Below are 13007 nucleotides of genomic sequence, written 5' to 3' on the forward strand. Positions count from 1 at the left end.
TTAACTCTAGATCCCCTTTGTAAAGGCTAAAGGCAGCGGTCACGAAAAGTTGAACGGGGGTTGCCTTCCCGGCAAGGCCCCTTTACCTGCGCTGTGCTACAAAACTCCTAAAATACTTTTTTTCCCTCCCCTCCCAGCCGTGGCAACTTCTCTTGGTGTCATCTCAGAGCTGTCTCAGATTACATTGTTTGGGATCTGCACTTTCAACACAGTCTTAAGGCCCTGCACTGCCTTTTGAACCGAGATGCAGGCAATGTACTTTTAGCTCATCTCGTCATCCTTCGCCTCCCGGTAGGTGCAGTGACACCGCACCGCTCCCGTCCGCTGCTCCCGGGGCCACAGCAGAGCCCGGGGCAAGTCCTGCCGCTCCCGCTCCCCCGAGTCCTTCCTCCCGAGCATCCCTTTTGCTAACAGGCTGCTGTGAAACTAACAAAAAAGCCAATAACCCACAGCCCGTTCTGATGTGAAGAAGAGTTTTGCTGTTGTTGCTGTTGTGGCCGCAGTAGTGATGTGGTTTTGTTAGGGTTTGGGATTTTTTTTTGGTTTTGTTTCGGATTTGTGTTTCTTTTGGGGTTGTTTTGCTGTTGTTGTTGTTGTTTGGTGAGTTTTTTGGTGTGGTTTTTTTTTCTCTTATTTTTTTTTTTCCACAGCCCGCTGTGCCACTTCACGCACACTTCATGGAACTTAAGAATGAACTCCTATTTACTGCAGGAAAAAATGCCCTCCGCGATTCTCCTACACTTACAAGCAGTGCCAGGCGCAGGGGAGTGGGAGGGAATAACCATTCTTCACTAGATCCTTTTATCTCTCAAAATACGGGGTGCCCATGGTCTAGCGTGGATAAAGCAGTTATATTGGGAAACGTGCATCTCTTCCATCATTTCAGATTTGAATCATGCTGCCCCTCCCCTTTGCCATCCCATTATCCAAGTTCTGCATTGATTACCGGGAGACTGGAAATCAGCATATTGGAAGAAGCAGGAGTTTAGACGGAGGAACATACTTTAATTTCAGTTTTATAAAGCTATACAGTAACTAAGTTCTCATGAGTGTTCTCGAGGCAGACGGGAGACTGAACTGTATTTACACCCCACCCTCCAAATATCTTCATCCTAACCAAGACATAACTAGTTTACTAAAAAAAAATAAAATATGATAAAAGTCAGTATCACAATGTAATTTAAAAACTGTATAAAATTGTTAAAGAGCAGTTTGTTTGCATTTCTCCTGATTGATATGTAAATACAGTTTGAACTGTGTTTGCTCGGTCTCTAGTGCTTAATAAAGAGATGAATTCACCTTTCTGTGGAACAAGTAAACAGACTTTAAACTAAGCCGACATCAGACAAAGTGGAAACGAGTTTATTTAATCGAAACTAAATCTAGTTTAAGAAAGATAAGTCAGTGTACATAATAATCCATTACAGTAATTACACCCACCACCAAATATGTATTTATGAGGTTGTCGAGACACAATAAAATTACTTTATTTCCCCCGAACTCTATAATGAAAAGTCTCTGACTGGATCCCTATCAAACATGCTAACACCAATATTCGGGGGCGGGGGCTGTGATAGTTCTCGGCTGTATTAATGCCTTTCGGTGCTACTCACTTTTGAACGTTCCTGGGTTTGAAAGAAAGCACATTAATTACATATGAAGGGGAAATGTCGACTTAACCGGAGCACTTTCCCCTCGGCCTTGCGTATAAACTCCAGGAGAAGCTAACCCTAATTTAAAAAATAAAAAAAGTCCTTAAAGTTAATCTTACTCTCGCTTCGTCCAGGGAAGCTCTGCACCAGGGACCAGGAATCCCCCAACATTTCCTTCTTTTAGCAGAAATAACAGTACTAAGCTCCAGACACTCTGCCGCCCCCCACCCATCCCCCCGCCATGCTTAACACGATGCTACAGATCTGAAATGAATATTCCTCATAGAAGAAGAACAAAAAAAAAAAAAAAATAATAATCTTTGGGTTAGTTAAGAATGTCGCTGTATAAATCAGGACATAACCTAAAGAATGAAAGGTCTCGAAATTCCTGTTGACACACGTGATGTCCTCCAGTTAGAAATAAGGGGGAGGGGGTCAGAAAGAATCCGATACTTTTTTTTTTCTTCCGTGTACTTCCCTTTTTCTCCATCCAGACTAGCACTTGGTGTCCGACTAACACCAGCTATCTTGTATAAATAAAGAACTGGAGCTTTCAAAAGCTGCTACTTAAATTGGAGGTTGGGTTGTTTCCATCCCAGGCAACCTGTTTTCTTTCACTTCAAAAATATGATTATTTCGTAACACCGCTGTAATTCAGTGGTGTTTCAATGGCTGCGATCGCTTTCTATGGATTTGGGGAAAAAAACGAAACCGAGCAGCAGACGCAAAGGAAAACACGCTTTTAGAGTGGGGACACTTCTTATTTTGTTATACTCACAAAAGGGATATTTGGGACCTGAAAAATAGAGAATTTCAGGGATTTAGGACTCGTCAGATATGAGCTGCTTAGCTTCATATGCTTTATATATTTACAGAACAGTTAACATCTATCTGCCTTGCATTACCGACAATATTTACCTTCCTACCAAACGCCCCTGTGTGTCTCAGCCCGGCGCGCACCTTTGCGCAGCCACCCACGTGCGCGCACGCACTTTCTCCTCATCTCCTTCTTTACAAACTTCCCAAACGGTTACACAAAATAACCCCCAACAAACAAATAAACAAACAGCCCCCCCTTAGAAAATCGACACGAAGAACAGCACCCAAACCAACCAACCGGAGCCCGTCTGAGTTGCAGCGAGCCGCAGCTTGCGGCTGATCTCCGCCTGGGTAGTGGGGTGGGCTGGGCAGGGGGACCTGCGTGGCCGGGTGCGGGCATGAGGGGTTGGATATGTAGAAAATTAAATATATGGATACGTAGAAAATTAAACACAGCCTGATAAAGAAAGTTAATTCAAACTACATGTTGTACACAATAAACTATCTTTTTATTTTGATTATAAATAAGGTGACTGTACTTCCCTTAAAATACAAGTACATAGGAAAACCTGGTAGAAATTATCTTTCTTTTTTTTTTTTTTTTTCTTACAAGGTATTAAAACTGGACACTTTAAATCGGACTCACGTTCTATACTGACAGCAGGTTCTTCGTTATTTTAGTTTTTTTTCTAATGGCGTTAGACTTTTACCTTCTTTCTCCTCCGTGCCTTTGGCATTTGAATTTCTAGTTCCGGAATACTTTGCTTTCTCTAGCAAGAAGTCTCTGAGGTGCCCCCCGCCCCCACCCTCATCCCCCCCCAAAAATAATCGGGCTAATGAATTTGGACTCGATTCCTTCGCTCTCGAGTTCGTGAATCCCACGCGTTTGCTTGTCCTGTTTGCACGCTGAGAACTGATCCTGTATCCCGTTAACCTTCTGGCGCAGCTCCCCTTTGGGAACAGGGTCTGGGCCCTGGGAGGGGCAGGGGCCTTCCGGGATCTGGCAACATCCCGGATTGTTTTTCCACCAAGAAGAAAAAAAAAAGGGGGGGCGGGTAAGGGGGAAAAAAAAGGAGAGAGATTCAAGGAAAGGAGCGTCGGGAGGGGAAACCAAAGGGGAAAATAAAAAAAGAATATTTGTAATGTGTATAATTTATTAGAAGCTTCTTAGGAACTATATTTAAGCCAAATATCTACATAAGTTACAACAGGAAAAGGCGGCGTGCGCAAATAACAAACTGCCAGAGGATTTACGACGGGGTGATCAGTGTCCATAAAAAAGGTGGGGGTTGGTTTGGTTGATTGTATTTTTTTCCTTTTCTTTTTACAACAAAATATACAGGCTACTAAAAACTATGGGTTTAGTCCAACTTTTGACAGCATTATACAGCTACAGGTTCACATCAAACGTAAGGAGGAAAATAAAAGCCAAGCCTTTGATGACTCCACGTCTCCATCCGCTGGCCCTGGCGGCGGGCTGGGAGAGACTGGGGAGGGGGAAGCTGCTTCTTGTGTCTGGGTGACGCGAATGCGTTTTTTGGGGGGGAAAACCACCCCATCCCCCAAAATCTCTGTATTTACATGCAAGTCCTAGACGCTGGCAAAGTGTACATCTGATATCCAAGTCTTCAGACCATGCCTAAAGATGGTCCTCTTTCTGCAGACTGCTCCATGGTTATTAGTCTGAATATTTTTATACACCCCGTAGGACAACTTTGGGGGAGAAAAAACATAAAGACCCAAAACCATCAACAGTAACAATAAAACGGAACAAAAAAGTGTCTTTCTCTCCCAGAGGTCCGCAGAGACCGCTCAGTAAAACCGGGGAAAGGGAGAAGCGCATTAAAAAAAAATAAAAAAATAAAAAATAAAAAAAAAACCGAAGGAAAAAAAAAGCAAAAAAAAAAAAAAGCACACAGTAGTTTGGAGAGGACAGAGATTTGTGTAACTGGGAAAATTTGTTGGGTTTGTTTTTTGTTGTTTTTTTTTTCTTTTTTCTTTTTGCCTTTTTTTTTTTCTTTTTCTTTGTTTAATCCTTTTACCAGGTCCTACCGTATAGCAAGGTGGAGCAAGACATGGCAGTGCCATAGTCAGAAGTAGAAGAGTTTAGGTGAGACAAACTGGAGACTTGGCTCTGCAGAGAGGAAGGGCTGGCCGAGTGCTGTCCCATGTCTGGAGACTGCCCCGCACTGTTTGTCTGGTGGCTCTGATGCTGTCCGAGGCTGTTGCCATTGGTAGCCACTGTGATCGTTGTAGCTGCCTGCTGCTGATGGCTCTGGATAGCTGCTGTGGGTGTGTTGGAGCCTGCTTGGCAGGGCTTGCCATCCTTCACAAGCACTGGCACCGCCACCCTTCTGGGAGACTGCTGCTGCTGGCAGGAGCCGTTCTCCTGTTGCATCTGCTGCTGCGCAGCCTTGTCTTTGGCCTGGCGTTTCATCTTGTAGCGGTGATTCTGGAACCAGATTTTGACCTGAGTCGGGGTGAGATGTATCATGCTGGCTAAATGTTCCCTCTCCGGGGCGGAGAGGTATTTTTGTTGCTTGAAACGTCTCTCCAGCTCGTAAACCTGGGCCTGCGAAAAAAGGACCCTCCGTTTCCTCCGCGGCGTGCTCTGGAGCGGGGCCATGCTCTTGCTCACGTCTCCCAGGGAGCCGAGGCTGCCCATGCCTCCCATGTTCATGCCCGAGGACGGCGCCATGAAGCGGGAGACTGCAAGGGAGAAGGCGGCACGTTTTAGGCGGCTCGGCTTGGCCCGGCCCGGCCCGAGTGGGGCCCCGCGCTCCGGCAGCCCCCGCCGCCGCCTGCCCCCAGCGGATCTCCGCAGCCCCCCGGCAGCCCAGCCCCGGTTCTGCACAACGACTCACGTCCCTGGGGCGAGCGGCGGCCCCCTACTCGCCCGGCCCGGCCCCGGTGAACGAGGGCGACCGCTCGCCCCTCGTCCTGCCCGGGGGGACAGCCAAGAAAAGTACCGAATGTGACAGCCGCTGCGGCCGCGGACAGCGGCTCCGCCGGCGCCGGCCGAAGAGGACTCTGCCGCTCCCCCGCCGCTCCCCGGGACGCGGCCCCGGCGCCTCCGGCTTCCCCCCTCGGCCGCCCGGTGCCGGGCTGCTCGCGGGCGGGCGGGCACCGCCGGCTCCCTCAGGGCCCCCGGGCCGCGACGCTCCCGCCCCGCTGGACGGCGAGAGCCGGGCTCCCGCTCCCCGCCACCGCGGGGCTTCCAACCCCCCAGCCCCGCAAAAGCAGCCGCGGGAGGCTGACGTGCAAACAGCCGGGCTGGAAAGACCGGGCACGATCCTGGGGCAGGAGGAGGAATTTGGGGATTGGGGGGCGCGTCTGGGTTTGAGACCGACTTTTGCCCTGTCGCGGACCCCCCCGTGCCTTCTGCCCGCGATGTGCCGGGCGGATGCGCGGCAAGCCCCCTTCGGCCACCCAGCCCCGGGCTGACTTACTTGAGGAAAAGCGGGGATCCGGGTTGGTGCCGTACCATCCTGTCGCCGAAGCGCTGTTCCTCATGGTGTCCTGGTAAGGCGGCAGCTCGCTCATGTTGCCCAGGTTCCCATTGCAATAGCCCCCCATCGTAGCATGGGAGAGCTGGGGGACCCCTGCCGCTGTCATATGGTAGGCGGCAGTCACTGTTCCGTTGTGGCCCATGGGGTGCTGCTGCATGGCCGGCTGAGAAACCTGAGACTGTCTGTAGGCTGACAGGGGAGCCCCCAAGTTACTGGCCTCCATGCCCACTTTCTTGTAGCTTTCCTCCAAAGGACTCAAGATGTCAGACACTGAGAAAGGAGTCGTATGCTTTGGGCTCATCGACATGATTCGGCGGCTGGGGAAAAAAAAAAAAAAAAAAAAAAAAAGGAAGGGGAGGCAAATCTTTTTTTTTTTTTTTTTTTTTTTTTTTTTTTTTTGCCAAATATTCTGGTGTTGCCTTAACGCCGATCTTGTTGGATGTACACGTAACCGAGTGGACGAAGTCCGCCTTAATTGGATTGAGTGGAGGCTCAGGGCTGCCTTTCGTTTGTTTTAGCCAGACGCCAGGTTTTAGGCTGCCACCAGAGGCGGGGCATAGGCACTAAAGCAACAAGACAATAGAAGCCTACATCTTGCCCAAGATAATTAGCTTACATGCTGATGACAAGGTAAACACCTTTAAGTTTTACTTGTCAGAATTTTTTTTTATGTCTTTAGGAAAAAAAAAAAAAAAAAGAAGAGAGACAGAAAGGACGGGAGAGAGAGGGGAAAAAAGAAAGAAAGACCCCGTGAGCACAACTCTTTTTTTTTTTTTTTTTCCTCGGGGGTGGCAATATAGTGGATGGGAAATGGAAAGCAAAGCAAAAAGACCACCATTTGACTGGGTGAAAGGATTTAAAAACAGCTCCCGGGTGGCAAGGCTGTCAGCCCAGCCTTTGTGAGAGCTGGGGAAACGGGGTGGAATGCCAGTAAGGCAAAGGACAGAATCTCCCTCTTCCCCCACCAAGTTTGGTCCGGAAGGAACCCCGCCGCCGGGAGGACAACTCTCGGGAGGGCAGATCTTTCTCTCCGGGCCACAGCTCCCCGTGCCCCGCACTCCCCGCACTGGCTTATCAGATACCCCGGCAGGCTGGGGCTGAACCAGCGCTTGGGATTTCGCATCTCGGAAACACTATGTCTCCTAAGACACTCAGTGCAGGGATCGTTTCTCTCCCTGAACCCATAAATTCCTTCCAACTAGGGATTTTTTTTTTTTTTAATATCTCAAAGAGGGGTGGAAGACACAAGTTCGCAAAATCAAGCAGTAATTTAATTGCCTGGGGCGAGAGACCGATGAAAAATAGGTTAGCGCAAAATGTCGCTTGTTATTCTCAGAGGCAAAGACTCTCACAGTCTCTCGTGGTCCCTCTGAAGCTGAAGCTGCTTTCTAAGGTTATTTATACAGCACGGGAGCTGGATGGAGAAGACCTCTCCGGTCATCTGCCATACGACCTTGCCAATGAATTCCCTGTAGTTTCCAATAAACTGCAATTTCTGGCACTTTCGGATCTGTTCTCGGATCCGGTGTGAAAACAAAAGCGATCCATTCACAGCCACACGCACACTTACAGGCAGCCAGTAGCTAATGTCACTCGGGTCTTTGAAGAAATCTTCCAACACCTAGTGTCTCCAAAGCTTATATTTCGGGGTGATCCGGGCAGAGGAGAGAAACCTCCCCCGAGTGTTTCACACCCCGGCCTACGGCCCTGGCAACCACAATTTAATACAGCGATTACCTGAATATTAAGAAAATTACAGCGAAGGTACAGTTAACCCTGGGACTTTGAAGTGTCAAGTAACTATTTAGTAATTGCACTTGTAAATATGTTTGTGCTCGGCTGGTTCGTGCTTAAAAATGCAAAAGTGCACTTGCTACCCGGGAATAACTAAATATCTTTGTCTAAAGTGGCAGCATAAATAGCCGGTCGCTTTGTGGCTGTGCTTGATATTAGTACATAAGGATCATTTTGCTTCAATTGGGAGGCTCTCATTCACTAGGCAAGAAACCGTTTAGGAGAAAGTAGGTTCCCGTATGAGAGTTAACATCCTTCAAGTGTAAGCCTCAGTCTTGATTACACTTTAGAGCTCTGCAAGAGGTGAGCTTTTCCACACAAATATAATCGGGGGAACTTTCCTTCAATCAGGCCTCCAGCTCTCTTACATCATCTCAGCTGCTTCTTTCGGCACCAGCTCCCTCAAGGCTGAATATCCCAAGGTGGGCTGGTTGTGAGTCTGCTGGGTCACCAAAGGCAGAGAAGGGCGACTTTGGGATAGCAAGGCGTTTGGTTTTTACCTCTTATTTTTCCTCTTTTCTTTTAAAACCTTTCAATCTTGTCTTTCCAGAGCTCTGGAACATTTCTTTCCCCCTCCCCCCCCCCCCCTTTTTCCCCTTTCTGCGCGTATTTTTGATTACGGTCTTTGGTTTTGTTCCTACACCGAGAGAGACTCGACCTTGCCTTAGTGGTTTGGTTGTTTGGGGTTTGTGGTTGGTTTTTTTTCACCCCGAATTTCTCAGACACTCCACCCCCATGCCTCTTTCGTGAATCTTTAAAAGAAGGTGGTGGATGGAAGGGAAAAAAAAAATAAATACTGCAGAATCCACCAAAACTACGGCTTGGTCGACTCTCATCAGAGACGAAAGGCGGCAAGTGACCGCGCAATTTGTGGGACAGGAGCCGTTCCCATCCACAGAGTGGGGCAGCTGGGTAGGCCCCAGCAGCGGCTCCGGGAGCCGAGACTCCCCGCTGCCCTGCGCCCGCCCCGGAGCGACCCTTTGGCCGCCGGCTGCGCCTGCCAGAGCTAATTTTTCCTCTCCCTCGAATGAGCGCAGGTTAAATCGCCTCTCAAACATCTCTCGGTTAGGTTATTCCGAGCGAGTCGGGCCTTGGCTCTGCACGGGGTCTGCTAGAGGGAAGCTAATGCGAGAGCGCTTCGTTCATCTGCGCTGGGAAGCGGGTGAAACTCTCCTGCGCACGTCTGACCGCTGAGTTAGGAGCACACCGGAGCTCGCACAGGCACAGCTACGTCTAGCTACTTTTCAGCCTGGCTAGATCGACGCGGTGTGAAGGAAACAGGTCAGCCTCTGCACCTGCTTTCCCGGCCCAAGTGAGCGATAACGGGGCGAGTCATACCACGGACAAGGGGCGAGAAAACTTCTTCTCTGGTGCCGTGTCCCTTCACTCTCTTTTCTTTCAAACCCTCCACAGGAGTTTCGTCTGCCAGAGATGGCTGCTCCCAGCTTCCGGGGAGGGCGGCCGTCCCGACAGAATCCTGCCTAGGCTGCCTTTAAAAGCGATGTATTCGTTTACCTGGTGATGCTGCTTAGTAAAACACTCGAGTTAAAAAGAAATGCTAAGGAGGAGAGCAAGGAAGATGAGATGCGTTCTGCCTGGTGGAAGCATTTTCATGAGAAAGGCACGGTTTTCACCCCGTGTTTGCAGAAATGCGGCTACACGGACGTCCCTTCAATAGCTTCTGACCCCACACAATCCTTTTGATAACACTCGAGAGGTGGAAGAATGGGAGACTTTGTCAATCAAATGGTGCCAATCCCAATGGAAACGGTGCCACCAAGACCGCAGAGCGTTTCCTCATCAACTGGATTGCGGGGGCTGGGAACTCAAGGATCAGCTTTTGAAAGTGCGCACAGGGCTCTCCAAAGACAACAATGTCTTTTTTATACGAGCTGCTGTGCCTCCCCAAGGGGAATTAAATATGTTCGGCCAGGCAGAGCTCGGAGGGCTCGGAGGGCAGAGGGTAAGGGTCCCACGCAAACCTCACGCAAATTCTTTCTCAACAAGAAAGATGCTTTCTAGGTGTAACTTTTTGATACGAAGCCATGAGCTGCTCCGTGCTCCCCCTGGGTCAGTTCAGGAGTGCACGTCTGGAGGCACCCCCTGCCCAGCGCTGCCGCCCCCGCTCCCAGTGCCGAGGAGGCGGCCCTGCCTGCTGCCCTGCCCGCGGCCCTACAGCCCGGAGCAGCCGCTCACAGAGAGCTCCGAGCTGGAGGTGGCAAGAGCAGATCTGTGACAGAGCTCTTTCTTCGCTTCTGGTCACCCGTATAACTCTAACACATCCATAGAGAGATGTAAATGACCACCTGGAAAAAAGGCACCACCGAGGCGGCTTGCCTCAACTCTCCCCTCCCGACCCACCCTGAGCGAGCTCATAGAAACTTCATCTGGTTGCTTGTGCGTGTCGGGGTAATACACCCTCTGTGTCCCCGCGCTCCGCAGAGCGGAAGATGTGCCCAGAACACCTACGCCCGGAGCGGAGGTTTCCGTACTCATCGTGTAGGGCGGACTTGTGACTCTGGCGGCCGCGGGCAGGGCGCTGGGAGCCTCTCCCCACCTGGAAAGCACATGCTTGGGCGTGTAAGAAGGCAGGAGTCCTCCCAGAGACGCACCCTGCGAGCGCTACCTAGGCACGGAGCGCTCTGGGTGTGTGTGTGGGGAAACGCCTGTTGTGGCTCACAGGGACAATTCCTCGCGGTGGGAAAGCCCCCCTGCCCTGGTTATCTCGTTAGGGTGGGAGAAACCCCTCAACACACCGGTCGAAACCTCTCCCCCTGGCATGGGAACCTAAGGCAACCAGCGAGACCACCAAAGGCTAAAGCGAAAATCCTCACCCCTCCGCAGAGCACGCACAGTTGCTCCTCCAGCTGCCCACGGCGTGGAGCATCTCGCAGCTGGGGGTTCTCGGGGCTCCTTCGCCACCGGTACCCACTCGCAAAGCTCTGTGCGAGCGAGGGTAGCGGCGTTGCCTCCGCTCAGCTCTTTCCCTCCTTCCCCAGTTGCTGGAGGACGGCTGAGCCCTCCTGCCCTAGTCCTCGACACCCTCCCCGTCCTTTCCTTCTCCGGTCCGTTCCCGGCCAAGAGGGCCAGGGTGGGGCCAGGTACGGGGTGCCAGGGCAGGGCTCCCGGAGTCGAGGCGGCGGGCGGAGGGCAGCCGTGCCAGGGCGGGGGCGGCGGGGCCCGGGGCACGCCTCGGCCCGCCAGCCTCACCGCGCCCCTCCGCGGCTGTCCGGCGCCGGGACCCGCGGGAAAGGGCTCTTTGGAGGCACCCCGGGAGTCTCGGGTGGATAGCAGCAGCACTCGCCCCGCTGTGTGAACTGCTGTCTGACCTCCTGGTCCGATATTATCAGCAGTTAATATAAGCCCTCCACATCTGGCTTTCCTAATGCCAGTAGACTGTCACTGCCGCAACGGTGCCACTACACACGTACAAGACTTACTGTTGCCCTGAAGCGTTTTTGATACACCCAAGACAGAGATGATTATGCGGAGGATTACTTGAAGGTGGTTGTTGAGACAATTTGCAAAAAGTTAGCCTGTAGAGATAGTTAAAAATACAAGCAAGTTTTATTTAGATATAGAAAGTTTTAATCGGTATGTACCTACAAACAGAATCCCGACGGGATCCATTTATCTGCTTTTGGGTGTAGCTATTAGTATATTACATTAGCTGTCTTAGGAGTTACGCGCTTTTGTGTGTGTTCCCAGACATGCCTACACACACACGTACGACCGTGGGGGTGCATACCTCCGGCACTGGTTATGCGTGAGTATATATTTACGCATACATTCACAGTCCTCAACCCTGTCGTCTCTTAAGTGTTTCAAAAAGGAACTCAGCTTTTAAGTGGGTCACCTCGCCGCCCTCCCTTCCCCTTCCCTCTCCCAGGCCTGCGGCCTCGCCGGCGCCGGGAAAAGGGGCTCTCGGCTCCCGGGTGGGGTTGGACTCGGAGGCGACGGACACGGACGTGCCTGTGGGTGCAGAACGGAGGGGCGGGCGGGGGGTGGCCCCCGGCAGTTTGATTTACCGCAGACCTTTTCTGTTCCAGCGTAGCTGGCGGCAGCGGGCGGCGCGGGGGCTCTTTGTTCACTGCCCCCCGGTGAGGTCTCGAAGCCCTCCCGGTGTCTCCGGACCGCAGCCGAGGGCCCCGGGGAGCTGCAGCCTGCCCTGTGCGTGCCGCGGGGCGGGGGCTGAGCGTCCTCCCGCATCCTCCCGCATCCTCCCGCATCCTCCCGCGTCCTCCCGCATCCTCCCGCATCCTCCCGCGTCCTCCCGCATCCTCCCGCGTCCTCCCGCATCCTTCCGCATCCTCCCGCATCCTCCCGCATCCTCCCGCGCCCTCGGGGCTGCGCGGACGGCGCACAGGGCCGAGCCCGGGGGCGCTCCCCCGCACCTGCCGGGAGTACGCGCTGCTGGACAGGCGACCTTTCCCCCTCGACCTTACCCTGAGGGTAACCAAAGCTCCTTTTTATTTTCAATGTCACTTCGGAGTTTGCCTTTTGTTCCCCGCTACCTCTCGCTTCCAGGGATACGGGCGGCTCCCCGCTGGCTCGGGGAAGGGCTAGCGGTAGCAAAGATATCTCATTTAAAAGCTACAATGGAGTCCTTTCGACCAGCCCGTGTGGTGCCCGAGCTTTATTTTCGTGCCGGGGGAGAACGGAATTGTTTGTTTTGCTTTTGTTTTCACAGCAAAACTCGAGGGCGAGTTACAGGAGGGCTGATAGGAGCCCCGGCCCTTCCTCGCTGCCCCTGGGTGCCCAGCAGAGCCACCCAGCCGAGGGCCGACCCATCTGGTGCAGGACCACGGCAGCTCGGGAACCGGCGCAAACGGATCGGCTTCAGGCGGATCTGTCCGCGGATGCTGTGCTGACACTGATTTCGGAGTGACCGAGCCCTCTGCTCATTGCCCCCAAATTCTTTTCTGCCTCTCCTCTGCTCCTCCGTCTGCGGCTTGACCTGAGCTCCCCCAGTGGCTTTAATTCGGAAGGAAGTCGCCATCTGTCCCTTTGTGCCCTTGGCTTTTTTGTCTGGGCAGGGGCCAGCGGTGCAAGGTGGGCTCTGCAGGCGGTGCCAGCTTGCCGAGGGACGCCCCGGGGCCGGAGCCCGCGCTCCGCCGGGGCGGAGGGACCAGCGGCAGCCTCCCTCCGCTGGCCGCCGGGGAAAGCGCAGCGCCGGGCCCGGGCCGCCAGGGCTGGCGCTCACCTGGGCCTGTAGACTTGCTGCTGTTGCTGT

General features: G+C 52.4%; 1 protein-coding gene across 2 annotated transcripts; it reads right to left on the minus strand.

Moving 5' to 3' along the window:
• Positions 1 to 3050: 3050 nt before the first annotated feature.
• On the minus strand, positions 3051 to 10868 carry NKX2-1 (NK2 homeobox 1). Of its 2 annotated transcripts, none has more exons than XM_005520284.2 (3): positions 10609 to 10868; positions 5921 to 6297; positions 3051 to 5180 (listed from the first exon to the last, which is right to left on the minus strand). In XM_005520284.2, the coding sequence occupies exons 1-3, from the start codon at positions 10659 to 10661 to the stop codon at positions 4510 to 4512; spliced, it is 1101 nt and encodes a 366-aa protein (XP_005520341.2). In that variant the 5' UTR covers positions 10662 to 10868; the 3' UTR covers positions 3051 to 4509. The 2 variants fall into 2 exon arrangements, with proteins under 2 accessions (XP_005520341.2, XP_087913920.1); XM_088057794.1 differs by lacking the exon at positions 10609 to 10868 and adding an exon at positions 7333 to 7547.
• Positions 10869 to 13007: the final 2139 nt, after the last annotated feature.

Source organism: Pseudopodoces humilis, chromosome 7 (genome assembly GCF_049639895.1).
Source record: "Pseudopodoces humilis isolate 2021_Gansu_Grassland_sample_001 chromosome 7, ASM4963989v1, whole genome shotgun sequence".
NCBI classification, from domain to species: Eukaryota; Metazoa; Chordata; class Aves; order Passeriformes; family Paridae; genus Pseudopodoces; species Pseudopodoces humilis.